The 27,716-nt window shown below is 40.0% G+C and overlaps 4 protein-coding genes across 28 annotated transcripts in view; 2 read left to right on the forward strand and 2 right to left on the reverse strand.

Moving 5' to 3' along the window:
• dst (dystonin) overlaps positions 1–390 on the reverse strand; it is a 143,473-nt gene extending 143,083 nt beyond the window's left edge. For 14 of the 23 annotated variants that reach the window (XM_029120366.2, XM_029120373.2, XM_029120372.2 and 11 more), the window contains exon 1: positions 55–389. In XM_029120366.2, the coding sequence (XP_028976199.2) occupies positions 55–235 (181 nt within the window). In that variant the 5' untranslated portion in view covers positions 236–389. Of the gene's footprint in view, positions 1–54 lie in introns of all 23 variants that reach the window. The other 9 variants (XM_029120388.2, XM_029120385.2, XM_029120382.2 and 6 more) reach the window with 3 other exon arrangements.
• A 507-nt stretch (positions 391–897) lies between these two features.
• On the forward strand, positions 898–9,152 carry znf451 (zinc finger protein 451). Its single transcript, XM_034292916.1, is given in 13 exon segments — positions 898–965; positions 1,546–1,602; positions 2,077–2,171; positions 2,464–2,566; positions 2,693–2,716; positions 2,718–2,802; positions 3,471–3,624; positions 3,697–3,823; positions 4,865–5,021; positions 5,337–5,484; positions 6,532–8,060; positions 8,278–8,355; positions 8,826–9,152. Coding segments are annotated over 12 exon segments (2,589 nt in total). The 5' UTR covers positions 898–965; positions 1,546–1,554; the 3' UTR covers positions 8,867–9,152.
• A 106-nt stretch (positions 9,153–9,258) lies between these two features.
• On the forward strand, positions 9,259–10,914 carry bag2 (BCL2 associated athanogene 2). Its single transcript, XM_020047687.3, has 3 exons — positions 9,259–9,598; positions 9,966–10,075; positions 10,435–10,914. Exons 1-3 carry the CDS (start codon positions 9,474–9,476, stop codon positions 10,827–10,829), a joined length of 630 nt encoding a protein of 209 aa, XP_019903246.1. The 5' UTR covers positions 9,259–9,473; the 3' UTR covers positions 10,830–10,914.
• Positions 10,915–13,681: 2,767 nt separating this feature from the next.
• On the reverse strand, positions 13,682–24,831 carry rab23 (RAB23, member RAS oncogene family). Of its 3 annotated transcripts, none has more exons than XM_010888996.4 (7): positions 24,171–24,831; positions 22,212–22,471; positions 19,453–19,538; positions 18,991–19,147; positions 18,743–18,825; positions 18,470–18,562; positions 13,682–17,341 (listed from the first exon to the last, which is right to left on the reverse strand). In XM_010888996.4, the coding sequence occupies exons 2-7, from the start codon at positions 22,364–22,366 to the stop codon at positions 17,208–17,210; spliced, it is 708 nt and encodes a 235-aa protein (XP_010887298.1). In that variant the 5' UTR covers positions 22,367–22,471; positions 24,171–24,831; the 3' UTR covers positions 13,682–17,207. The 3 variants fall into 3 exon arrangements, with proteins under 3 accessions (XP_010887298.1, XP_010887297.1, XP_019903249.1); XM_010888995.4 differs by having other exon boundaries at positions 22,212–22,447; positions 24,171–24,830; XM_020047690.3 differs by lacking the exon at positions 24,171–24,831 and adding an exon at positions 23,102–23,941 and having other exon boundaries at positions 22,212–22,447.
• Between the last annotated feature and the right edge of the window lie 2,885 nt (positions 24,832–27,716).

A 27,716-nucleotide genomic window follows, 5' to 3' on the forward strand; every position in this document is an offset into this window, starting at 1 on the left:
CACGCATTTGGTGGATTAGCCGCACTGCTTGGAGATGCTGACGCCTCTACTCACCGCGACTCCTCGAGCGCCCTGAAAGCACAGATTTTATAGGATGTTTCCCGTTACGAAGCCTCCGATGCCAGCAACAGAAAAACAGAATTGTTGCAATAGTTCCCAGTAGTAGCAGCAATAACAGAAGAACAACTTGAATACTATAAGGTCTCAATAAGACCAAAAACGCCGCAGCAATCATTATACAACGCTATATAGGGCAGCGTCTCCTGCGCAGACAACCGCTCCGCGCTTGCTGCCCTAAATGCTTTAAAACGAACCCAATATTATTGACATAGGATATAGCCAAGTGAATGTCCCGTGCAGCCTGCAATATAGTCTAGTCTACTGACTATCTCTGAGTTACATTGATTTCAGTAATGCAAGACAATACATGACTCAGCTTTTTAAAGCATCTGCCTCTGAGCTCAGCACAGCAAAGATGCTGCAGACCGCAAGATATTTAAAGCTGTCAGCCAGGGTACCATTATAAGTCAAATCTACCTAGTTAAATGATCTGCCCTGATATGTGACAAATCAAAATAAGCTACTGTGAAATAGTCTTTATATATATGTTAATTTTATGCAGTAGCAATACAGCTGAACGAATATTCATGAAATAACTATGCAAACTGAGGATTGCCTGTAAGTACACTGGCTAGGCTAAAGCACAGAGAAAAAGTTTCTGATTGTAAATGTAAATATGCCGAATTTGACAAGATGGTTTTCTTAGATTAAAGACCAGGCAAACGCATCGCATAGACGTCATGACCAAAATAAAAATATCTGGTAAATAATTGCCTTTAATTAATAAATGAATGACGACAAGTAAATGCGACAGCAGCACTGTTGGGTACTTGTCTTAAGAACTCAAAATCCCAGAAACAACCACCAGAGAAAATTTGCTTTTGCGCGGAAACGCAAGTCAAGGGGTGAGTGTATGATCATGTTTATTATTTTCGTTATTTAGCCTAACGATCATGACATAGGAATTTATCAAAGGAAATGACATACTTGCTTTTTTACTTAAACGTTATTTGCATTGGAGACGTTTATGTCTACAAAGAGCTATCAATATTATTGTTGTGGCCTGACCTGCAGATTAACAAGCTAACAAGCTAGCGGAACACAATCCCATGAAAGCTGCCTAGTAATGTGTTGTCTGGTGTTTTTGATTAATGCTATGTTTTCAGCAAGCTAGGCAACAAACTGGCAGATGTAGACACATTCGTTATTTGAAATATAATTGAAGGAAACATTAGTGTTAAGTCTTGAACCTATAACTACACGATGGCAGTCCGGAAAATGCTGTTCAGTACATGGAAAACGACAATTTGTCGCTATTGCCTATTGTAATATTGCAATGTTAAATTTCTTACAATATAGCTATTATAGTTGATCCTCACTAACATCATACCCACTACTCGGTTATGACAACATAGTTTTTGATAATGTTTTATTTATTGTCCGCTGCAATTAGATTTCGTTAAGTTGTCTTTTTTCACCCTCCAGATACAACCAATGTCCTCACCTGGAGCAGAGGATGACGATGAGGTGGAGTTTGTGTCAGTGAGTTATTTGTCATTTACATTAACAAGTTTCAAAGTCTTCTCTCTGTTTTGATATGCTGGCCTAAGTAGACTGGCTGTCTTCTTTTTGTCAATTAATATTTGCAAAAGCCCAACCTTTTTCAAGTTACAGCCATCTGTTGCATCTACACCAATCCAAACACATCCTGTCAATGCTGTGGGTTCCAGGGAGGAAGGGCCACCAGAGTGAGCAGTGACAAATTAAAATATATATTTACAGAATCCCACTCGTGCACAAAAACGTAGGGATATTTTGTATGGAGAAGGAAACATCAGAAGAGTTGGATCCTGCTCAGTTAAAATGTACATTTATGGAATGTTTTCACTCAATCAATTGTCTTTAAATTGTAACAGTTGCATGATATGAACAATGACATACAACCTTTGAGTCAACTGTGTCTTAAAGACACTAAAGAACACTGTCTGACAATGTGTGTTAACCATCTCTTTTCAGGAGGCTCCCCTCAGACCTGTACTGGAATGTATAGATTTGCTGAGCGAAGGGGAAGATGATGAAAGTTCACCCATGGCAGAGACAGTGAGTGTCAAGCGAAAGATAATTATCTATAAACGAAGCATAATCTTCATTTGTCTGAGAAAGTTGTCGCTTAAAGGCTGGGGGTCAGATTTGATCAAACCGCCACAGCATTATGTGCGTTGGAGGCGGTAATTAATCCCCCGGCATCTCCCTGGGGCTACAGAAAATAAGCAGTTCTTTAATAACTAATTGCCAAGCGTGAGGTTGTCGGAAACCAGTTTAAAATACGTGTTTCCGTCGTTATGTAAGTCACAGTTTCTGTTTTTTGTTTTTTTTTCATTACTGTGGAGATTGAAGTCTGAGATTGACCGGACAGAGGGCTCAGGTCACATCCACTTTGGACAGACTGGCACGGCAAGTGGCGTCGGCCAAAAAGGAAAGGGCAGAGAAGTGTAGAGCCTTCAAGGTAAGGGCTCCTCGTGTTTAAGCTGGTACGACAGTCATGTCAACGCTGCGTCTTGTGCGTCCATCGTTCCCGGTGCCTCTGTCAGTTGCTAACACTGATCTTGCCTGTGCTTGCCTTACTTTTTAGGAGAAGCAAATGTCCCAGAAGGCTCCATGGGAAGCAGGAGTTGGCAATTAATGCCACTGGACACACTAATGATGCCAAGCGCTGTGTGGACATGTGGTTAAAGATGCCAGGTAAAACTGTTTGGTGGCCTGAGGTGTCTAGTTCTGGGTCCATTTTTGTAGAATGTCTCTGCATAGAGTAGCTGATACACTTGTGTTTGAGTCGTTCCGCTCCTGTGATTATCCAGGGGCCACAACAAAATTGTTGTTGTCTGGGACTTAAACCAGCAAACCTTTGGTTACTGGGCCACAGCTCCCGGGCATTAGGTTGTCCACTGCTCCTTAAGCCTTAAACCATTTCAAAAATAATCTAGATCAGGCTCCCAGGCGATCTAATTCACCAGCAAGGGGCAGCACATAATTGGCTCAGCGCCACTCAACAGGTGATGTCAGACAGTGCCGTCTGATCTAGCAGCTCCTTTTGGTGGTTCAGGCACCTGCATGCTCGATTCTGGTTGTTGGCCATGAAATGAGTTCACCTTCATTACGTGCCTGCTGACACAAACACCCCGAGAGCTGTGATAAGCACAACGGCTTGGAGATATGCAGACTTCTACTCTTCCACACCTACTGTGAGGTCATTGCTATGAGCCAAGGCCATAATCAGGCATTAGACATTACTTTTTTTTTCTCTCTCTTCCCTTTTGTAACTGGTTCTGGGTCAGCAGTCCCTTAATCGTGTGTCTATGAAACAGGCCATGCTAGCACACATGACGAAAAGCAGGATCTTAGTCTTGTAGTTGTCCGCTCTCAGGTGTCACGAGTGGAAGCAAGCTGGCGGAGCCAAATCAGTCTTCCCTCCCAGGAGTAAATCAAGCCACACATACCCTGTCCAGTCATCAACTGTGGTCGGGTTTACGACAATGTCCCACTGCTGGAAGGTCATTTGAAAAGGTAATGAACATAATAAACTTTTTGTTGTAGTCCCAAGCGGCTGTGAGGAAAGCTTTCTGTGTGCGGTTGCAGGTTCGACCACTCTCCTTGTGATCCGACCATCCACTTGAGAGGAAGTCCGGCTGAGCTCCAGGCCTGTGTAGCGTGTGGTCTGCATTTTGAAACCAAAGAGGCTTGGAAGGTGCATCAGAGGTCAAAGGTTGGTCATCCGTGTTCAGTCACAGGCGCCGCTGGTGCTGTTTAATGCCACTCTGTGTAATTGCAACAATGCATGCCTTGTCGAAAGGAAGGCATACTTTTCAGTCACGCCTTCCCAGTTGAGTTCAAGTTGGCCCGCAAAACACTTGGGTTGGACATCCGGGGCCAGAGCCCCCAAAAGCCTCGGTCTGGTCACATCCCCTGGTGTGATCCTGTCCTCTGGCAATTTGTGTGCCTTAAAAAAAATCGGTTTTCAACAGATTTACCACTGAAATGAAAGAACGTTTGGATTGCTATAAAGTAGGTTTTTAACATCTGGCCAGCCACCTGCCAACTGTAATAAAATCTTCAAAATGATCCCTCGAAAGTCAAAATATAAGCAATAGAACAATACTGCCCCTTCCCGACACAGCTTTTATTTCTTTTGTTGTTGGATGGAGGAACTAAAGATGATCACTTTAAAAATTGTGTTGTCTTATTACTACCAAACCGGTAGAGGGCAGCATTTGGCTGTGATCACCACTTGGTGACTACATACCAACGATGAAGCGATTTTTTTTTTTTTAGGGATATAGTGTTGTTTAAGAAAATAAAATTTTATTTCAATCATTACTTTTGATATACATTATTCATTGTAATATTCAACCACATATTGCACACACATTTCAAACTTGTATTAACTATTACGATCACGCACGCACGTGCGCCCGCGTACGTACACTGATTCTCTCCACTTTTGATCCATGAACAAAACCATAAAACGGGAAGTCAGGGTAGAACTTTCTTTATTAGCATGAGTCCAAGATGTTGTTGGTATGTTCCAACCTATGGTCCATGGGTCTGTTCAGAGAGCCCTATGACAGTCACATACACAGTTCCTAGGAAATGTATGGACAGGGTGTGTTGGACCCGTCAGTACTGGGGCATCACATGTCCTTCGTACAGTTGTCAGGCAGTAACATCATGCATTGTGTTAATTCAATTACTTTTTATGCCCATAATCGCTCACACACACTGACAATTCATACAATCTTTACTTTAGCTGTCCTCCAGTGATCGAGGCCATAACTCCAGTCGGACCTGCCAGTCGATCGTGTGCTTCGCCTGTCCTTCTTGTTATCTTCTCTTCTACATCAGGGATGAGTGTCTCCAGCACATGTCAGCCAAAAACCACTGCTCTCAAGCCATCGTCATGAGTGGTAAGACCTATTGGCTTGTTCCAGTGTAAATGCAGTATATTCAGTCATGACTACAAGGATATTAATTAGCCTTAACGCTAGAAACAGTATGACCCAGGCCAATGTTATTTAGGCAGTCAGAGCAAAGACTAGCCGTATTTTTATACAAACAATGGAAATGTATTCTATTCTATGTATTTCCTTTTTCTTTTATGTAGAGCAAATTATTGGCTCTTAGACAGGACAGATTTGCAAATACACTGCTATAACTCTATCCTATTTTTGAAATGTAATAATATGTGAAACATATATATTTTTTTTTTATCTGGACAAAAGAAACTAAAGGGACAGCTATGCCAGTTCCCATTCCACGATATGCAAAGAATCGTCTCATTGCTATGTGTAAGGAGGTCTCCTTCAGCGTCAGATGTACACATTGCCGAAAGGCAATTCATTCACACATGGAAGCACAGGCCCACTTCAAGTAAGTTAACCTCTGTAGAAGTTGTTTAAGTGGTTAAAGTTAGTAGGTTGTAAAAATGAAAACAATCCGCCTCTTCCTGTGGGATGGAACTTCTGTCCCACATGTTGAAATCTGCGTCTATTTATGGCTGCTTTCCTGTTTGACAATGAGGGCTGTGCATTTAAATGTCTTTAAATGGGATTCCTAATGCCCACACAATAAGAATTTTAAGGGCCGAACAAATGATACAAATATATTTATTGGACATAACAGTGATTTTCAAATGACAGATTTAGTGGTTGCGTAGGTGTACATCAAATGAATAGTGTCAGTGTACATAGCATTGAGGTAAATATGGTGTCCGTGTACATGGCATAGAGGTTAATATGGTGTCCGTGTACATGGCATAGAGGTTAATATGGTGTCCGTGTACATGGCATAGAGGTTAATATGGTGTCCGTGTACATGGCATAGAGGTTAATATGGTGTCCGTGTACATGGCATAGAGGTTAATATGGTGTCCGTGTACATGGCATAGAGGGTAATATGGTGTCAGTGTACATGGCATAGAGGGTAATATGGTGTCAGTGTACATGGCATAGAGGGTAATATGGTGTCAGTGTACATGGCATAGAGGGTAATATGGTGTCAGTGTACATGGCATAGAGGGTAATATGGTGTCAGTGTACATGGCATAGAGGGTAATATGGTGTCAGTGTACATGGCATAGAGGGTAATAAGGTGTCAGTGTACATGGCATAGAGGGTAATATGGTGTCAGTGTACATGGCATAGAGGGTAATATGGTGTCAGTGTACATGGCATAGAGGGTAATATGGTGTCAGTGTACATGGCATAGAGGGTAATATGGTGTCAGTGTACATGGCATGGAGGGTAATATGGTGTCAGTGTACACTGACATACATGGCAGGACCACTGTGAGTAAGTACATAGTTTCATACACATTGAGTTTTATTTGTATACCCAGGGTCCACATTCCTTCATAAGGGATAAATCCTGTCCAGTCATTCAGTTCATCTGTGTTGTTTGTTCCTTTGTCCCCGACTAGTGTCCAGTGCAGACAGGGCGGTGCCCGGGCTGAGGCAGAGAAGACCGTGGTGCAGGTCATGAAACAGCTGCAGGCCCTGGGCCAGTGCTACGAGTGCGGCCAACTGTTCACCAAACCCGGCCAAGCGGACAGACACAAAGAATTGAATCAGCACGACGTCGAGGTCAACGGGACCATGGAGAGGGCGATTCTGCACTACTGCAATTTCTATGAAATCCAACACGCCAAGAGGGCTTCGGCTGCGGGGACATCGGGGCCCCGGCAGTTCAAAGGGCCCGGAGCTGCATCTCAGAAGGACAAGAACTGGGCCGATTCCGTTCGATCCCCGGCCAAGCGCCCGAGACTCTGTGGGGGTGCGAATGGCAGCGCTGGGCCCACGGGAAGTGGCCTGAAGGTGGCCTGGTTCTGCGAGTGTGGCCAGCGCTTTTCGGAGGAGGCCCTGGCCACCAAGCACCTCTTAGCTGCCAATCAGATCTTCCATCAGTGCGGCGTGTGCGGAAAGCATATGGGCGAGTCGTCCATCACTCGCCTGCACATGAGCCGCTTTCATGGCGGCGCCCACCTCTCCAACTTCCTGTTCCACTGCCGACTGTGCAAGGTGGACATGCCGCGCCACGAGGACATCCTGTCGCACGTGGCAGAATCCCACCGCGGACACACCTACTTCAGTGAGAGGGAGGTGCCAGTCGAGGAGCCTGCTCCGATTCCCGACGCCCAACCCTCCACCAGCGGAGGGCCCCGTGCGCCCACCGAGTCCCGGAAGAGAAGCGCGCCTTTCCCGCCGCCGCCGCCCGAGCAAGACGAGCGGTGGATGTGCCGGATGTGCGAGGACGTCTTCCCCACCGAGAGGGCCGCGCACAAGCACTGCCGAGACGTGCGCAACCACAGTTTCCAGAGGTTTGTCTGCGGCCACTGCCCGCAGAAGTTCTTCAAGGAGGCCACGCTGCGCAGGCACTGCGTGAACGAGCACCAGGGTCAGGTGGTGACGCGCTACTTCTGCGGCCTCTGCGACAGCATGGAGTACGACACCGAGGAGGAGTTCCAGCAGCACTACAGTGGCCTGCACAGCAAGGACTACTACCGCATGGACGAGCCTGAGGAGAGGCCCCTGGGGAGGCCCGCGGAGGCCCCCAGCCCCAGCCAGCTGACACTTACCAAAGAAAGCAGTGAATGTCCGTGCATGTCGTCCGACAAGGACAAGGTGGAACGGAAGGCCACCTTTACGCGGTGCGTGAAGCGTCTGTCCCGGGAGGGCCGGTGCCGCTTTGTGTGTCCACCGTGTGGCGTCCGCGTGTCGTCCTTCGCCCAGGTCATGACTCACGTCCACACCCGGCATGACGCCTTGGGGCTGGGGAAGAGCTTTGACGTGGTGTGCGGAGCCTGTCAGGAGAGCCATAAAGACGTGCCCAGTTTCCATAACCACTACCACTCCCGGCACTGCCCTCTGGATCCCTGCTGCAGTTCCAGGGGTGGAGGTGGTACAGACGCTGATTCATCCTCTGCTGTGAAGATGAAGCCCCAAGGAAATGGCAAGTCTCCTTATAAATCTCCCATCTGCTTTGGACTTGGCCATTCTTCATTGCCAGTGCACTGACCTTCCTTGTCTTAGAAAAATCTGATTCTGGCAGACAAAAGGTTATCAGTTTATCTGCTTGAACTGTCATATAGCTACAGAAATCTTAGAAATGTTTCTGTTAGGGCTGTTTCTGAATACTGTATATTTTGTACACGTATGTTGTGTTTCAGATGAATCTGAGGAGGACATCAAGCGTGCCTTAGCTTTAAGTGTGAAAGAAGCAAGGGAGCCAGATGAAATTGATATTGGTGTGTACCTACCTTTGTTTACATGAGGACCTTTTTACTAGTTACCCTTTCTTTAATGGCTGCAGTTAGTTGCATGTTGCCTTATTTGAATCATCAGAATGTTTCTGGAGAACTTTAAAAAACGTTGCCCGATAAGGCAACATAGGTGTAGCTAAAATAAAAGGGTAATGCCTTTCTTTTTACCAGCACTACATGCTTGAGTGTGTGAGTATGCCTCAGTGTGAGTATGTTGAATTAAGTTATAATGACTCTAAATGCATGCTGGGAAAGGGTGGTTTGTATTGGCTGTAGAGAACAGTAGGGACACTCTCACTTTGATGTGTATTGAGATGTTCACTGTCTAGAGTTAGTTTTTTTGGAACAGTAATTGAATACAGCTGCATAATGTATTGAAGTTTACAGTGCTAGGTTGTTGTTGTTGTTGTTGTTTCTAATTTTGTTGTGCTCCCTTCCCAAACTTATTTTCACAGAGATGGAAGAAGCTCTCAAAAGAAGCCTTCTTGAATATTGATCAACCAGTAAACTTCAAACGTGTTTGGTTTATGGGATTTATTTTTGTTTCACTTAACATCAGCCACTTTCAAAATTGCATCACTTAACTTGAGAACACAGGACCTACAAGACCTATGTAAGTTCAACACTGTTTAGTGTAATGACAAAATTATAAATACAGAATGTATTACAAAATTATAGTTACAGGTTCTCAGTGAAAGCAGTAATGTTTTAAAGGTAAAGATTATGGCACACCATGTTTGCATCTTTATCTAAGGTTTAATTAAATAAAGATGTTAAGTATTTTCTTGTCTCTGTTTGCACTTCACGTCTTGAAGTCTTTAGAAATTCAGCTCATCATGTCTTGAAATCTTCTAGGGAGTTAAATTCAGTCATACTCCTGGCAGGAGAAAGAATCCCACCCTAATGAACGTTCCAGAAGTGTGCCTCTCAATCCCATCCAAGGGATCAGTTTGAACAGGAAGGGACGTTCCAGCCCATGTTTGGAAATGTTTACTCTGTACGCCGTCAGTCAAGCAGAATACTCTAGATTGCGCTCTGGTAGGTTGTGTACCGTTAGGTGTCCTTTAGAATTTAATCTCTAGGGATACTGATACAAAGTAACCATGGCTCAAGCGAAAATACACCAAGCCAAGATGACCGAAGCCGCAAAAGGAAAATTTTGCAGATCCATGTCTATGGCAGATCGCTCTGGAAGACTACTTGAAACTCTGGACCAGCTGGAAATAAGGTATTTTACGTAGGACACAGGGCATCGACTCAAACAGTGCACTATATATTTGACAATGTAGTCTTGTAAATATTAAAACTACACTGCACGTTTCACTCAGAAATTGAAACGGTGAACTGTTTAACCGGTTTCTTAATATACAGCAGGCCTATTACATGTGCTACTACGGTGTACTCGACAGCTGGTTTTAACTCTGGTTCTAAACATAGACAAGGGTGACCGTATAAGATGTACATCTGAATGCACTCGTGCACACGAATGAGAAACTGGTATTGTGTAAATCATATTTATTTAGGTTAATTTAACGTTGTTAAACTGCAGAATGTCTTCAAACTTAAACATCGAATGACATTAACCGCTGTTTTAGGGTGGAGGCTTTGCGCGAAGCCGCGACTTCAATGGAACAGGAAAGAGAATGCCTGCTGGATTTGATACAGTCCTTAAAGAATAGTGAAGAAATGCGCAGCATTTGTGACGGTATGTTGACAGTTATCAGATTAATTATACTATATGCTATTGCCATATTTATTGCATACATCCCATAGGGCATACATAGCTATAGGGTGCACTTCTTGGTTGTAAGTCAACTAACCCTTTAATGAACTAAGTTTGTCAGATGATATTGTATCTCCATAAATGTTCTTTGTCTTCAGCTCAATAGCCTACCTCAATACAAAATATCCTAATTCATGGATTTCTTGGACTAGAGTTATTGACGAAACCGTTAAGATATTTTATCAGTCTTAAATAAAACTTTCTGATAACAACTAGGTTTTGTTGAATCTGACGCTTTAACTTACTACCTCTGCTAATACTGTGATATTTGTATTTTTTAGGCGAGAGGGAAGAACTGTCTTTAACAGCCAATCGTCTTCTGGGTAGGACCCTAACAGTTGAAATCTCAGTGGAAACAATAAGAAACTCCACCCAGGAGGATGCATTAAACAAGGCTACCTCTTTGATTGATGAGATCGCCGCAAAGTTAAACGACGACATGGATAGTGCCAGGAAGCGCCTGATGGCACTGCATGCCGCCTGCGTGACGGAGGCACCTCCTGTGCCTATCGATACTAAATTCCAGACGATCGTCATCACCTGTGCCTTGGAAGATCAGAAGAAAATCAAGAAGAGGCTTGAAACTCTAATAAGGAATGTGGACAACGCTGAGAAGAACATCAAGATGATGGATCATCAGAAAGTGGATTACATGGACCGTGCCAATGGCAAATGAGGGCATTCATACTGACTGCGTCCTTTACCAATAGTCCTAAACAGTAGAGATTTGTGTGGATCCCAACACACTACAGGCCTAACAAGGGAGACCAAACTCACTATTACCATATAGTAAAAGACAGCATCTGCCCGTCTTGGTCATGGCAAGAGACATTTATATTGGTTTCCTAACACCTGAACATAAACATTTGTTTTAATCTTTAAATGCTCTGCCTTGAACATTTCAGCAGGCCTAATGACTCCCACTATACCATTAATTTCCCATTCAAACCCAATTTCCACAAATATGACAGCCTATAAAAGTATTTTGCATCTTTTAATAGTATTATCACTTGTTTGTTCAAATATGAATGTGGTTTGAATAAGCAATCTTAAGTGTTTATTCTTGACATAGTGCTCTAGGTCAGAAATGTTTTGATACTCAGGACATTACAGTAAGCATGGGCTATAAGTCACAAACCAGTTGGTCAACCGAATGAAATATGTTTATTTAAAGACATGTTATGTATTAATGTAATTGTGAACAATCAACACAGAAATAGCCAAACTAACAGTACTATCTGAGAGAGCCCATTCCGTTGACAAGCGTCATTAGAGGCAATGTACTATGTCAGTATATCAGCAATAGGCATTTCACATGCAAGTGTAAAGTGAGCAACATGCACTTATGGAATACTAGTTAAGTTGTTTTAGAGGTCCACTACCACACCTTTTTTTTTTTTTTAAGCAAATCACTGTGGTGTTCTGAATAAACATGATTTATAACACCTGCTAAACGCCATTGTTATTTTAAAACATATTGGATCATCTAACTGGAAAGTTTATAGGCCTTAAAGCTGAAGTACGTGTTTTGTATTAACACTGCTATTCTACTACTCTGGATCCTGGATGAATTCCTAGCATATCAGATGAATATATAAGAAAAAGCTGAGGCTGAAAACTATCATTTTGTGGATCAAGCAGCGAGACATGCTAGCGAGAACATCTTATTAAAAAAAAATAAGGGAAGAAGTTCAGAAAATAACATGCCCTAAGGATATAGGTTTTAGATCAAAAGAGAGCAAATTTGCTAAAAAAGAGGGAGATGCCATTCGAAAACACAAGTGAAATGTTGGTGCAGCTGCCGATTCACAATGGATTGAACTCGAGGAGCAGAATGTGTTACACAGTGACACTGATGTGGTAATTCTTCTGTTGAATAAGTTATTTATTTTAGTATTTAATTAAAATAATGGCATGCCACCTCACCTAGGCATATTTTTTAAGTTGAGCTGAATAAAGTGAACAGATAAAAGATGTGGGGCTTTAAGGGTGAACTGATGTCACCAGCGACAGGCGAGATTTAATGCTGAAATACTTCCTGTTCTTGAACGTTACATACTTCAGCTTTAATGTTGTTAAATAAATACATCTACAAGAAGGCAATGGTTAAATTAATCTAAGTCGTTCCAATACATATACAGTTTCCTCCAGAATTAATGGCACCCCTTGTGTTAAAATGACAAAAAATGCCAAGCGAAATGTTGTGAATCAGCTTGATTGTAAAATCAAAATGAGATTTCACATTTAATATAGTAGTAGAAATTCTTACTTTTTTTTTTTCTCTACATGTTAGGAGTATTGTCCCCCTAGAAATTCTTATATTTTCCCCAAATTAGTTAGTCATTAGGATCTCCAAAGTGGCCATCCATAGCTTCCTTTTTCACTGGGGTATACATATAAGGTGACATATCTTCATTAGTTGTTTGGCAATTGCTGTAAAAAGACAAAGTAACTACATTCCTGAATATATCACAATCCACTTAAAAGGCAAAAAGTAATATGTTTTAATCAACTGGAGTTGTGATTAACCTGCCTGGAAGGATGTGTTTTTTGCCTCAATGTAAATTAAGGAGGATGGTTTAAGAGGTAAAAAAATTGATCCATGGAGAACAGTTGGGGAATTGCAGAAGTTTGTTAAAGGGAAGAGTGCACAAATGAGGAGCAATGACTCCAACAGATTCTTCTTGGATGAATAGTCTCAGATCTCTTGTAATGCATTCTTCCACCTCCTCAAATCTTATAGCAGATTCAGTGCTGTTATATTGTCATGGGGAAGGTGCACCAAGTAAATTGAGGAGTGACCATAATTGTGCCATTTTTAGAAAAATGTATTTCCCCATAATTAAAGGTTCGTTTTTTATTTTGTGTAAGATTAAGCTGGTCTTAGCCTTGTTTCTGCATAGAGTGCCTCTGGAAATTCTATACACTCTTTTACTTAACTTTTTGTCATGTGAATGCCTCATATTTAAAATATTTATTTTCACATAAATACACACCATGCTCCACTTTTTAAATTATTTTATTACACGTATATTTAAAAAACCTGTAATGTCATACTTGGATGGCTTCTCCCAGTCTGAGTTAAAATTAGGTGAAAGCACCTATGGTAGTAATTAGTCGTCTTTTGGGATATCTCTGTCAACTTGGCACCCCTTGATTCACAATAGTTGACCATTCTTCTTAACGAAACTGTTCAAGCTCCACATTACTTGAGGCCTGTGAATGGACACGCCAAGTCATATATTTTTCTTTTATTCGATGCAAAGATGGATACACCTGAGCTCATTTAGGATTGTTATTACAAGACGGGTGGAGACTTCCAATAACGATATTTCAGTTTGATATTTTCTTTAAAGAATTTCACCATAAATGTATGAAGTGGTGTGAAAAAAACTAATTGAAATGCATGAAACTTTGAATCCAAGCGGTTGTATACTATATGCACAAAATCATTTGTGCACAATAAACAAAGAACATAAATATTTAATATCAGCTTTTGTTGTGGAAATGACAACATTGAAAACAGTCAAAATAGAGGTTTTATTAATGCTAGATCACCAAACAGATTTTTAACAGATACACATGTGCATGTATGTGGCACACCTTAAAACACAAATGGTTAAATCAAAGTAGGCCTCTTACAAATGAATAGTAGGTGTGATCTACCACTGTCACACAATTCTGACAAATGTAACAAATAGTACAAAAACAGTCACCTGTAGCCTGATCTCAGATGTTTGTGCTCTTGCCTAATCTATGCTGAGTGTTTAGGATAACTTTCCCATAGTGTCAGCCAGAGAGCAGAAACGTCTGCCATCAACGCTGGGACTGGGTACAAGATGTTCATGGAAGCAGTATGTCAGAAATAAGTAAGCCATCTACAACATGTTAATACATTGTCACATTAGAATGCATTACAGTGAAAGAGCACTTGACTATATTATTTTAGTAAGAATAACCAATTTAATTGTTAATAAAAATGGTCAATGTAAACATTGTGTATTTTCAGACCTAAAAAAAAAAAGATCTCAACCAGGTTTCCATACAACTATTTCAAGTAAATGTATAACCTGGCTCCTGAAATGAAGTCACAGCCAGGTTATTTGAAAAATGTTGATATGATTTTGTTAATGTCAACAGACATGTTGTTTAATTAATGTGAGAAAATGACTTTACCTAAACATTTTAAGAGAATAACCACAACATTTTAGGTCAAAACATTTTTGAGTCATAAAATGCAACTGAAACACAATGACCTTTAGATTTTTATTTGCTACATGACAACCATTCATACCTGATAAGGGCACTACATCATTACATACTGCTTTCATCCACAGCGGTTTGGTAAAAACAAACTAGTGGGAAAATGCGCGTATTTCCAGGATTCTAAATTGGATGGAAACCTAGCTATTGTTAAAGTGCCTTTAGTAAATTTTTACCAAATGGAATATTAAACGTTTACAAACAAGTTACCAAGAAGGCGTCTTTCAAACAAATGTTAACAAATGTTTATAATACACAAAATATTTGTATGTAAACATAAATAGATAAGGTATTATGGCATTGTACTGCCACTGTAATTCCACATTCATTCACATGAAAAATAAGGCAAGCATGCAAATGTTCATCCATTTAGTGATATCAAAACAGACTCAATTGTTTCTTGAATACCTTTTCTATAAACATGGTGCCATTTTGATATTTAAAAATTGTTAACGGGTAAATAGAATTAATGACAAGCACAGTATAGTGACAATATTAAGACTTTCCTGTCAGTCCTACAGTAAAATGAGACAGCATATGTATTGCCTCAGAAAAGGAGAGTGGTAGCTCAGAGCTACATAGTCTCAACATATTCTCATGGAAATGTATTTAATGTAGAGGACATTCTTATCCAGACTGACTCTTAGGAACAATTTGGGTCAACGGTCTCACTTGAAATGAATAATCTGAAGGTGAGGAGTGATCGATGTTAGCAAGTTTTGCCACCAACAACACTATGTCCAAGTGGTAAAGGACAAAGAAAACAAAAAAAAGTATGGGTTACAAGCATTGTCAGAACAGATATTTTAAACTATCTAATGTTAGTGACTCAATATTGCTGCTAGCAAATCCCACTAGTATTTAACACTCCTTAACTCAAGATCATAAATATAATCAAAAACAATTTAAAGAATTAAAACAACTTAAGATACATAGCTACTCAGAGCATGACAGTGGTTCTGTTCATAACAAAAGAGCATTAATTCAAGAGACCATTCATTATAAGATTTGTTTCCATTTAAAGGAGACTCACTTTTTTTCAACATAGTCTGTGGGAAGAGAAAATAAACTCTATTTTGCCACCATAATCAGGGTGTGTGAGTTTGTTTAGACTTTCTTTATATAGCCATATCACAAGTAACAATCAACCAAATCTTTTTTACATATCCTTACTTATATACATTTTAATTAGCAGAGGCTAAAATTAACTGAAGTTTACAATGGCATATAGAGACAACTGAATCATGGATTAGTTTCTCTTGACCCACAGTCTTATTTCATCGCAAGGATCCATCAAATCAAGTAAAAAAGTCAAATTCCCCTTTAAACTAAAAAAAATCATATTTATTTGTAGTAAACAATATAGGTTTATTTAGCCCGAAATAAACTAAATAAAAATATATCTAAGACTCACAAATGAGCATATTAAAGGTGTAACCATTGTACCACAGTAGAAAGAAATAAAGCACAGATGTGATTCAAATGCAGCGATAGCATGTAACGTAAACAATTGTGATTTCTCATCTTATGATAGTGTGAGACCAAATAGTGTGTCAGTTACAATGACCAGTACAATTCTAGCAAACAGCATGAATTTCTATGTAGCGTGTAACAATACCCTCTTCACCGGCTCATCTGTTTCTATAGGATTTAGAGTACTACATTTGCAGTCCACAACAATGAAATCAAGAAGGGACTACTGATTGCTCTCTGTATTTTAGTCAAACGTGTCAGACATTGATTGTGACTAAACTTGGTGATGCATCAGAAATGTACCCCATTACAATGATTGGCCCAATACCAGAGCTATACCAACCAATCAAGATCTGTTAGGCATGTGCAGTATTAGTTGTCCTGGGGGAGAGAATGGGGCAGCATCATACATGAAGGACAACAGGGTAACTGTTGCCTTGTAATGTCCTAACTCAAGTAGGGGGCCTATTGTGCTTATCCCATTGTATTTGGTCATATCTGAGTCACATTCTATTAGTCTGGATTGTAATTCAGTATTCTCATACAACTACCAATCACTCCCACTTTCTGTTTTCAAATCTGTACATTTCTTACAACGATAAAATAAAGTTTAGAAATCATTTGGCACTGTGTTACCGAAGGTGTTAAGCAACTCTTTGTCTGCCAACATTTCATAAACACTGTTTCTTATAAAAAAATACCTTTAAGAGACGCCAGTCTTAGTCTTTAGCCATGATATACAGCATATGTTGAACCATATTCAATTAATATTTTAGAAAAATATGGTACGAAATAATCTGTATATCTCTTACCATACAAACATATTGCACAGATGAACAGTCAAATGCACAAATAGTAATCTGTAAAAATCACAAACATAAAAATACAAATATACCTTGTTAGAACTAGAATGTAATCCTTCCCTACAACATTTTGAAGGGTGTAAATGGGAAAACTCTGCAACGCCCAACTACAATTTCCCAGAACATTTCCTTGAAGCATTCCATTCATGCTACAACATAGTGTCTGGTTGTAGTTCTCCTCAAAGCCCCCAGGGGGTGCTACTTACCATCCTGCCGCGTTATTTTATACACCCATCTATGAGAATCCAAGGCTAAACTGGACCTGTTAAGATGCTCAAAAGCACGATAGGCACAATACTTAGGTGCAGATGAAAACCAGGTTATGTTCAAATTGATATCACACCATATCCTATGTAGGCTTTGGTCAGGGAAAATGTACCCCAATAACACACAAACAATCATCAATCACGACTCTTACAGTCCAAACATACAGTAGTGCAGGGAATGGGCTGATTCTAAAGAACAATGCAGCCACCAAAGGGGTTTTTGCTCTTCTTGGTCCTCTGTTTGTTTGGTCTCAAGCTGATTACTTCGCGGCCATTGCTGGAGGTCTGACTAGATAGATTACTACTTGTGGTGTTGAAAACGCCTGTAAGGGAAGAGATGTGCAGATGTGTCAGTTTAATAATTCATCTTCAAATAATATCAACGCTGGATAATCATTTTTATATTTGAGCATGTCTGAATAAGAACCGAGTGATATTTAAATTATTTATATTTAAATAAATGCTGCTTTTATGTCATACAAACAAATCAGTTTAACATTTAAATGTAATAATAGATGTACTCAAAGATTTTAAAGGAACTAGCAAGTGACTCATCTGAACGAACTCTATTTTAATATCATTTTTTTGTGCACCGTAAATTAAGTCTTTCATGAAAGGCCAAAACTCTATTCTGTCACTTAGCTATTCATGATAATAAACTAGTCTTTCAAATGATGACTCCTGACAAACATAAAAGGTAATAGCCCAGCTACAAACCGTTTATAACTTGCACCTTATATAAACCGCACCATTCATTTTCTAGCTTTGTGTGTATACATACCCAAGTATCAACCACAACCATATATAAACCACATTTGCATGGAGAATTATGACTCGTACATATATTGTAACATTGTAACAATATTAAACATCTGTCATAGGTTAAACCCGTGTATTAGCTACATCCATGTATTAACCGCTGTGGTTGAAAATGTTTTCAAAATCTGTGAATAAGCCACGGTTTATAAACGGGAAGTTATGGTATTAGGAATTAATATTTAGGAGCACCAACAGACACAATCAAATAGATTAACAATATTGACTACATAAGACCCTATCAGGATCCTCTGTTCCGATTATAATAAAAAGCAGGCTCCTAAAAATTGGCCCATGACCACATCTTTTTTCCCTCAATCCCACTATGTAAAAAGTAATATTTACCAAAACATTTTTTTTTAACTTGAGCTTTGCCCAACAATAGTTTAGAAAGATTTGTAATACTATTTCAATCTGATGTAAGGCTTGGCTGCGACAAGAAAAATTGCACATGAACTGTGTTGGAAGTAATCATCAATGTTCTTTCTTTACCAGTCTGTAATGAAACCATACAATGTTGGATTCACATTAGTTGTATTAAAACAGAAACCACCATGCGACCCCGTTTTCAAATCAGGCGACCCAACATAGACAAACAGGAGATGTTACTTTAGATGGTTATCAGAACGTCTTACCAATTTTATTGCTTGTTGAATGCACTAGCTCAGGCTCCTCTGCTGTTTGCCGCTTGAGTCGCTGAAGATACTTATCTGCCAAGTATTTGAAAACTGAAAAGGAACGATTGCATGCCAATATTAAGTCAAGCCGATATTCTCACCTGGTTTGACTGGGTGTCATTCAAGATTGTTCTATTCGAATGAAATCTGAAAGACCTATACAACCTGCTTCAAATAATGTAGTTGGATGGCTGTATTCCTACATATGCACTTCAAAAAGGGGTAACTGACCTTCATTTACATTGAGGTCCTCCTTTACAGAGGTCCGATAAAACCTCAACTTAAGTTTCTTGGCCAGACCTTCTGCCTCTTCACTACAGTACCATGAGAGAAAGACAAACAGTCACTATCAATCAATTCCACCATGCTGGATCACATCTAATCACAATGCCTATTATAAAAGCCATAAATCTTGAATAACTGTCCACTTTCAATTTAGCAACAAACTTGGAAAGGGAAATTGTCAATGAACGTCATACTTTTTGATCACCGTTTCATCCAGAAGGTCGATCTTGTTCTGAACCAGGACAGTGGGGATGTCTCCAACCTCTACCTCCACCTTCTCCCACCAGCTACTAATGGCCTCAAATGAATCTCTATCCGTAGTAGAGAACACCAGTACACAGGCCTGGGCGCCTGTAACACATACACCCCAAAAAAAAGGTTTGGATCTTCACAGTCCTAACAGTTTGTGGAACATAAAAAAAAAAGCTTTCAAATGAAATAACAGATTTTGTATATATCACAGAGGACGGGAACAGACTGTCCAGCACAATTGTGTTATTTTTTAACAATAAGAGATACAATATTAACTTATTAGTTGGATTCCAGGAAGATAAACTTGGTGCAGTTCTATTGAAAAATGACCAGCTGAAATGCTATTTGTCTGACAGAGTTTGGGAAGGAGGACCATGTCCTTCCCTGGGATGGAGGAGCCTTACCGCGGTAGTAGGCTTTGGTGATGGCGTCAAACTCTTCCTGCCCCGCGGTGTCCCACAACATCAATCTCACGTCTTCATCATTCACTCTGGCAAAACAAGAAACGAAAGGAGTTTCAGTACGGTTTATTGTGAGTTTTTAAATGCATACTGTAAACAGCTTTATCATCCCATATATACACACCTCCACTTGACTGAAAATATTATAACAGCATGCTGTAGAAGGGGCATTATTCACATGATGACTATTTCAGTCATTTAGGTAATGTTACAATAAGGGCCATTGTACAAACCAGTAATCAGCGATTAGATCACCTAAAATCCACAAAAACGTACGGTTTCCATGCATTTGCACTGAGAGCAGCTAACTTGTTTGGACATGGTGTAGTGTTTGGCCAGAGCAAGGAGAAGGGGTAACCAGACAAAGAAATTATCCAAACAGTTTAATGTCTTCTGTCTTGTTTTTGTATAAAAACAATTATTCAAGCTTTTAGTGAACACACCTAAATAATCCAAGACATGTACAATTTAAAAACAGGAGTGGACTGATCGGGTGATATTCATTACAAAACCACCTGTTTGGCTGCCAATGCCCATCCAGAGTGGACTTCCCACACAGCAGCAGAAGTCCAAAATGCTACATTGAGAGAGAAAATAATCAGTTCTGAATGGTAGCTGCCAAGCCTAGTCAAATATGTTCTCTGTCTAGAAAAGTCCTTGGTCTATTATTTACGACATTTCTGTTGGGATTGAGAGCTAGACTGTCAGCCTCAGATGTGAAATTTGGCATCTGGCTAGTATTCTGATTAATGTGTGCATTTTAACAAGAAAGAACAAGCACTCGCTTGCTACATGTCATGTCTTATCTGCATATTAAAAAAAAAATTGACAAGCAATTATTCAAAACATTAATGAAAGAACAGCACAAAAATTAAGGCTGAGTGAGAGTTAGACAGCAGTTGACACCCAAAGGAACTCCTGGGCAAAGGTGTGCACATTTTCCACCATAAATATAAAAGCATATAAAAGCAGTAGTTCCTTATGATATATTCCTACTGATTCATTTAAAATGATGCAAAGTTGGTAGACACGTAAATCAAATGCTCCATTTGCCTGATCGAGTTGTCGTCTAAACATGTTAGCGTTACAGGCAACTTTTAACTAGCTAGGGCTGGCCTGTATCTATTGTGCACTAGGCTAATCTTTGCAATATTGACAACAAAAATGCTAAGGCCATTTCAATAAATCCATAAAAAAAAACACACTGCTTATTTTGCTACAACTCGCTAATTACTAATGATTAATCGTTAAAAATGAGTCAGATATTTTAGTTGAACAGAAATCACACATGACGTCTTAAAAAGGAATGCCTATCACTACTAGCGAATACAACTAGATTGTTCCACCTTAAATCCAGGGGAGGACGTTCCGGAGATTAATCGTTAATCATAGATGACAGGTATTCCAGACCCATTTTGCTGGGTATATTACCGTATTCTATCAAACATTTTGGCAGAATTTCACTTAGAGTAATGCCTTTATTTGTAGGCCAGGATTTAACGCAATTTGTCACTATTCTTATTAGACAAGCTTAAAGAAACGCTTTGGCAGCTCACCTGCTGGGTTTCTATGGCAGAAAAAAATAAACAGTCAGGTATAAACTTAGAATACACCATGTGACAATTTGTAAATTTGGTTGTGCATCAGCCTTTTCTCTAAAAACAACTGCCTTCTCTAAAAACCACTGCCTTGCCATAAATAAGGGAACCATTAAGTCTGCCATTGAATTCTACAGGAAAATTTCAGGCCATTCATCCATGAGCCAAAGAGCAACCAGGTCATGCAGCAAGACAATCCTTAACACACAACCAAGTCAAAGTCCAGACCTAAGTCTCATTGAGATGTTGCGGCAGGACCTGAAACAAGCATTTCATGTACAAAACCCACAACTGACACTGACCTGAACAGTTGTGCATTGAGGAATGGATACAAATTCCTCCATGCTATTTTGAGGGACTAATCAACAACTACAGGAAGAGTTTGGTTGCAGTTATTGCTGCTGATGGTGTAACCAGGTATTGAGTCTAAGGGCTAGAATACACCAGAGACGTCACACCATCTCCGAAACAACTCCAAAACGTGAGTCGCAGTTTCAGAAGTCAAAAATGGCACGTCATAAGAATTGAGGCTAGCTTGACGAAGCGTAACCTCATACCTCCACCCCATTTTCCTTGTCAGCACAGGAGTTGCTGAGACAAGATAGATGCACCAAAACAATTTAGTAATCCAATATAAATTCAGTCACTCAATAATAATTATAATACAATTAAAATAATAATAATAAACACTGCACAGTTTGAAAGGTTTGTTATTGTATTAGAAGCTTCTAATAAAACATGAAAAATGTCAGTTGATACAGTTGTTGCCATAATGATTACCCACTGCTTCAGGGCACAGCGGAATAATAAAAACTACTTTCCTTGCTCATCTGAATATTGTTATGAATCGATATAATGAATGCTTTTTGTGAACATCAAAACTTTGCTAATTGACATAAAAAAAAAAATCTGTGACAATACGAAATATAGTTAGAGGCAAACCTGTTTAGGAACAGAAAATCTCCAATGGACGATAACTTAAAAAAATTTAACAAAAAACGAATACCGGTTTTGCACAACAACTTGGCACCTATGACAACATTCCATATGTCTTGCATGCATTTGCTATGTAAGACACACTGCCAATAGGAAAAAGCCCCTTACAGTATCTGCCTCTCCAGGAAGTCCACACCGATGGTCTTCTTGTAGTCCTTGGTGAAGACGCCCTTACAGTAGCGTTGAATCATGCTGGACTTCCCTACGGCGCCGTTGCCCACCACCACCACCTTGATGGCCACCTCCATGTCCTCTTCCAACATGGCCGTTTTGCTGGGCTTTCCTAACACTTCCAGGCAGTTTGATGTTGCTTTTCGGGGTCGGGCACCAGATCACTTGGACTCCTGGTAATAGACAACAACAGAAACCTAAACTTGAAATGATAAAATGAACTTGATTTGTTCAAAACAAAACAAAAAAACATCACATACTTTGGATGAGAACACTTTTGTACATCACTACTCCTCAACCGATAAAACAATAATTAGCTGGCCCTTTGGTTTGTTGCTTTACAGGAGAATTTAAATATTATCCATAACATCCAGGCTACAACCCTCTGAGGGGTAATAAGGTCTGCTAATGGTTTCCTTGTCCTTACACTCTATGGTCAGCTACACAGGCCTAGTTCAGTCACTGCACCCATCTGCCTTCTAACACACTTTCCATTACTGGTGGGGGGGGGGGGGTAGCTGACGTGGCTGGGATTCATAAGGTTGAGGTCACTACGCTCCAGACGACCTCACTCTTTTGTATTTCGGGAACTGACAACTTTAATAACAAAACTGTCGGATGTGAACAGGGACACATGCCCACAACGACGAAGCCCCTTTGATTGGCGACGTGATCAACGATATCTAACCATGTTGGCCCAAACAAAGTATAAGTTTTGTAGCAAAATAACCAGAGTCTAGTGCTGTAGGCCAATTGGAACCAGTGGCCCAGTCCAAGTCCAAAAACAACATGGTGTTCACAGTGTGAAAAGCTCTGGTTTGACTTACCTTCAACAAACTGTGCTAGGAATGTGTTGTGAATCTTTCTAGGGTTTCGTTGCTCTAAACTGAAGATGGGCCTTTTTCGTGCGTATATACAGTGGATGAGTTAAGAACCAAAACTTTAAACACATTCTTACCCACAGTACAATAACTATTTTGATGCCCACTAACAAATTGAGCACAAGCACAGCTAATACAGACAAACCCAAACAGGAAGAGTCTGTTGATGGGGCTACTAGGCGACTGGAACTGCCACAGATTAAGTTACAATGTTGAGCCTCTCCCGCGAGGTTTCACCAAGGTAAAGTAACTAAATACAGGCCGATTGTAATTTAGCTGCATACAAAGACACATCAGCATAATTTACCACTCCAGTATTGCACTAATTCTGTTGAAATGACATACACTTATAGGATTTCAGCACAGACAGCAGCTGACTCGGAAAATCTTGCCAGAACTGGATGTTCCCCTGTATGAAAACGTAATCCTAAATTGAAATTCAAATAATCATGCTGTGCTTGGATTGCGTCAATTTAGTTTTAGTACTGTTACATCTAGGCCTTGCTGTAGGTTGTATAGTCAGATTGTTAAGTAACTTTGAAGAAACAAACAGATAACCAAACTAAGTCTACACATTAATTTAAAGTAGTCAGCAACACTCAAACTATTTTTGCAAGAAAATCACGTAGCTTCTATTCCAAAATTAACATTGACATCGATTGAAATGCGTTCTAAACAGTGTTCAGAAAGTTGAACACCACGGGCAGGCCTGTTAAGCCAAATAAAAACATTAATTTATTCTTGAGAACCGACATGAAGTAACTGTCTTGCAATATAATACATATGGCAATGGAGACTATAAAACAACATTAGCAAAAAGTGATATGTAATATATACACGTCATATTTATATCACGTTTTTACACGAATTTATAGAATATTCATGTTGTCATCTGTATTACTGTCAAACGATGTATATAATGCGAGTCTCACTCATAAGGACGATGCAAAACAAATCAAAGGGCAATAATATTGTATTATTTTGAGGGATACACTCGTAACATTGTTTGTCTTACCTGCATCCAGTTTTACATTACGGTCTGGCTTTGTAGCTGCAACAGGCAACAGCATAAGACGAATACAAATTAAAGATAATACCGTAGCTGCGGATGGTTAAAACGCGAAGCGCCCGTTTTTCAGGGCCAAACGAAATATAGCAAAATAACTGAAGCGTTATCACATTGTTGAAATAATGTGTAATACTAATTCGCTTTGCTTGTTGAGGAACGATGGATTGTCAGGCCTCCGCGTTACGCTAACGTTAGCAAGCACGTCTACTCCGCGTAATTTTAGCTAGTTACGAGCCGCTAGCGTCGCTGGTCTTGCTATCACTTTGCACACTACCATTAGCTGGCTAACGTCATCAATCAATCGCCAATATAATAGCCAAATCTATCGTAATGCCGACACCGCAAGATGAAGCGAATATGCAAGCTTTTCAGTGATGCAACAAGTAGTACAGAGCGATGATTTGAATTCAAGACATCTGTTTGCTAGACTCTCTCACAGAACGAGAAACTCATCCTCATCGGCAGTCTGGTTGCTATAAACGCTTTTGGTTTCCGGTGGCAGATCCGTAGTTCACAGCAACTCTTCTGTCTCTGGATCAGTTTTCAAATCAGTTCCTCTAGAGCTAAATACATTGTCCCTATGCTGCCAAAATTTTGATAATGAAGCCAATGATGCAGCAGTAGTATTTGGAGTGGACCTAGCGTGGAATGACAAACATATCTATTCGTCTTAGAGACACAAAGTTAGTGTTTTTGAAGGTCCATGATGTGAACGCTGAGGGGGGGGGGGGGGGGGGGGGGTTGTCCTCTTGCTCTTTAATGTTTTGTACTGGGTATCTATACAAACACTTTGTGTAAGAAAATATATTTGATTGATTGATTCTGTTTCAGCAGAAAAGCAGTTGTGATTGTCTTTTGACAAGAATGAGACAGTCTTCTGCTTGATGTTAGTTGCTCTCACACTGTATTTGAAAGGAATGAGAAAGTCTTCTGCTTGATGTTAGTCGCTCTCACACTGCATTTGACAGGAATGAGACGGTCTTCTGTTAGGTGTTAGTTGCTCTCATACTGCATTTGAAAGGAATGAGACAGTCTTCTGCTTGATGTTAGTTGCACTCACACTGTATTTGAAAAGAATGAGACAGTCTTCTGCTTGATGTTAGTTGCGCTCACATTGTTTGACAGGATCTGCATCTGTTAGATGAGAAGTAAAGCCAAAGCAGGGACTTATGTAAAGATAGGATGCTGTCTGTTTTAAACTTCTGTGGAGTGGCTTAGGACGACACACCTCTTCTGTAGGTTGTTCATTTAGACGGGACATTAAAGGATTTTCCTGGCTCTCCATGTTCGATAAAAATATTGTCCGGGAATGTTTAATCTGTCCCTCATACCAAACGGGTACATAATCATCCCCAGCTTTCAACAGGCTCATTCATCCCATCTCCCCCTTAACTACTCCCATTAATTATATTGGACAGCAGTTTAACATTTTAGATACAACTGGAAAATAGGGCTCCCTCAATTTCTGTTCTGGATTGTCTCTAGTTCCACTTGAAAGAGCTTACATAAATATGTTGTTGTTTTTTAGACAGGGCACATTGCCAGTATGTTCACATAACTTATTTTCTAGCACTCTTTGTTTTAGCATAGGTGTGCATACTGTTATTGGTCAGATGATTGCACACTTCCCTTTGTCCCAGGGTATGTACCACAAAGGATTAAAAGCATGCGAGCACACCACCTTTGACAATGCATGAAAAATAGTTAAATGCGCAATGCGACCGAGGTGCCCTGGGGCCTTTAGGGGGTAGGGGCTGCGCTGTAGGGTTGCTCCTCTTTGGTGGGATTGACCATTGACAGGGGGGAGTGGCCACTGGTTGGATGGTGTTCTGGTTTGACAGTGTCTCTCTCTAGAATGGAAGGTGCTCTCTATGTAAACTGTTGATTGCACCTGTGTATTTGGCCCTAATTCGGATGCCTGCCCAACCTGGGACAGCTTTTAAAAATCCCTGGTTTGCTGCTGTCAAAATATAACTATAGCCACAAGGCTGTTGACAACCAAAACTATTTCTGCATTTATTTAATGTAGTGTTTTTTTCTTATTCTTGCAGTGTCAAAATAATTAAACATATTTTATGAAATAAAATACATTTTGCACATTCAAATGAAACATTATTAATTACATGTATATCTATTAAATCATAGGAAATAACAGGTTCTGTTTTGTGTTTCATGGGTTATGTTGTTTGGGTTTATGGCCATTGTCCATTAAGGCAGCATGGAAGCCTAGTTGTTAGAGCATCTGACAAGGTACAGAAAGGTTGCTAGATTGAATCCCTGAGCCAGTAAAGTGAAAATGCTTTTGTTCTGTTCCTAAAAAAGCAATTAACCCTACCTTCCTCCAGGTCGTTGCTGAAATTGAGAAATGTTTTTCAGTCACACTTACCTGGTAAAAACAACAAAAAAGGCTTCTCGTTGAACATGTCGCATATGGTAATTTATATGTGTATCTCCAGGTATAGATGAAAATAATTAGCATAACTCTGGGTAGTCTCTATTCTTTTTTGCTTGACATTGCTTCTTGCTCTTTTGAGTTATACATCGCCTGTCTGAGCAAGGACGGGGAGAAAATTGAGCACGTACTGTGCAATTCCCAACCACTTCACAGGAATAGACAATGACTGCTCCAGAATTGATGCTGCTGACGGAATCCATTTCCGTCAGCAACATCAATACTTTGACAGCTGGGCCAAGTTTTTTTGGGCAATGACCTCAGTGGGAAGGGGAACCGACAATAGTGGGTGTGTCATGTCGACGGGCAGCAGAATGCGGCCAACAACGACTGATCTACGAATCACCGTGCAATCATAACAAATCATAACCATTGTTGATCAGTCACTCAGTCAATGTCAATCAATGTTCAAAAGGACCAACACCGTATCATGGGCAAACTGTAACTGACTGATCTACAAATAAGAACAATTATTATTTACAATGCAAGACAATTTCGTTTTAGATCGCAGTGGTTTTGATCTTGTCGAACACAACCACTGGGATTTTGATGTCCCCAAACATGCCCATTGTTTGAACTACAACTCATGCAGTCTTGTTAGCTTACTTCAGTGTGCCTGCTCTGATGGTGGAGTCTGAGGATTGTAAAACTTGTTTGTTAGTATCCGTTTATTGTGTTTTACATTTTATCACAATCTTTCGTATTTACTGAACGTGGTCAGTCAGTACTTTTTGAAAATCACAATACAAAAGTATATTTTTAAGAAAGGCGAACTGTCGAAAGGCACAAATGGATATTTGCAAATTGGAACTACAACTCCCACCACGTAAATTGTGTTACTATTTGGGCTTTGTGATTCTTTGCCATCAACCATGTTTATGTTGTAAAATGTTAAGTGAATTTACTCAGAAAACAAGGATACATTTTAATATCATATCGGATTTTTTTTTATGTGTGTGACTACGCTAGTTTGAAGCCTAGGATACAAGGGGCGCGACTTTCCTAGAAAACAGGCCCTGATTGGTTTTCTAAAACATACG

Source organism: Esox lucius, chromosome 6, assembly GCF_011004845.1.
Source record: "Esox lucius isolate fEsoLuc1 chromosome 6, fEsoLuc1.pri, whole genome shotgun sequence".
Classification (NCBI taxonomy): Eukaryota; Metazoa; Chordata; class Actinopteri; order Esociformes; family Esocidae; genus Esox; species Esox lucius.

Bases quoted from the DNA above. Each gene is read 5' to 3' on its own strand.
- bag2 (XM_020047687.3), top strand. From the start codon at position 9,474: ATGGCTCAAGCGAAAATACACCAAGCCAAGATGACCGAAGCCGCAAAA. The intron at 9,599-9,965 runs GTATTTTACGTA...CCGCTGTTTTAG, and splicing joins CTGGACCAGCTGGAAATAAG to GGTGGAGGCTTTGCGCGAAG. The intron at 10,076-10,434 runs GTATGTTGACAG...TGTATTTTTTAG, and splicing joins AATGCGCAGCATTTGTGACG to GCGAGAGGGAAGAACTGTCT.
- rab23 (XM_010888996.4), bottom strand. From the start codon at position 22,366: ATGTTGGAAGAGGACATGGAGGTGGCCATCAAGGTGGTGGTGGTGGGC. The intron at 18,826-18,990 runs GTATGACGTTCA...ATGGTACTGTAG, and splicing joins GATGAAACGGTGATCAAAAA to TGAAGAGGCAGAAGGTCTGG. The intron at 18,563-18,742 runs GTCAGTTACCCC...GTTCCTTTTCAG, and splicing joins GGACCTCAATGTAAATGAAG to TTTTCAAATACTTGGCAGAT.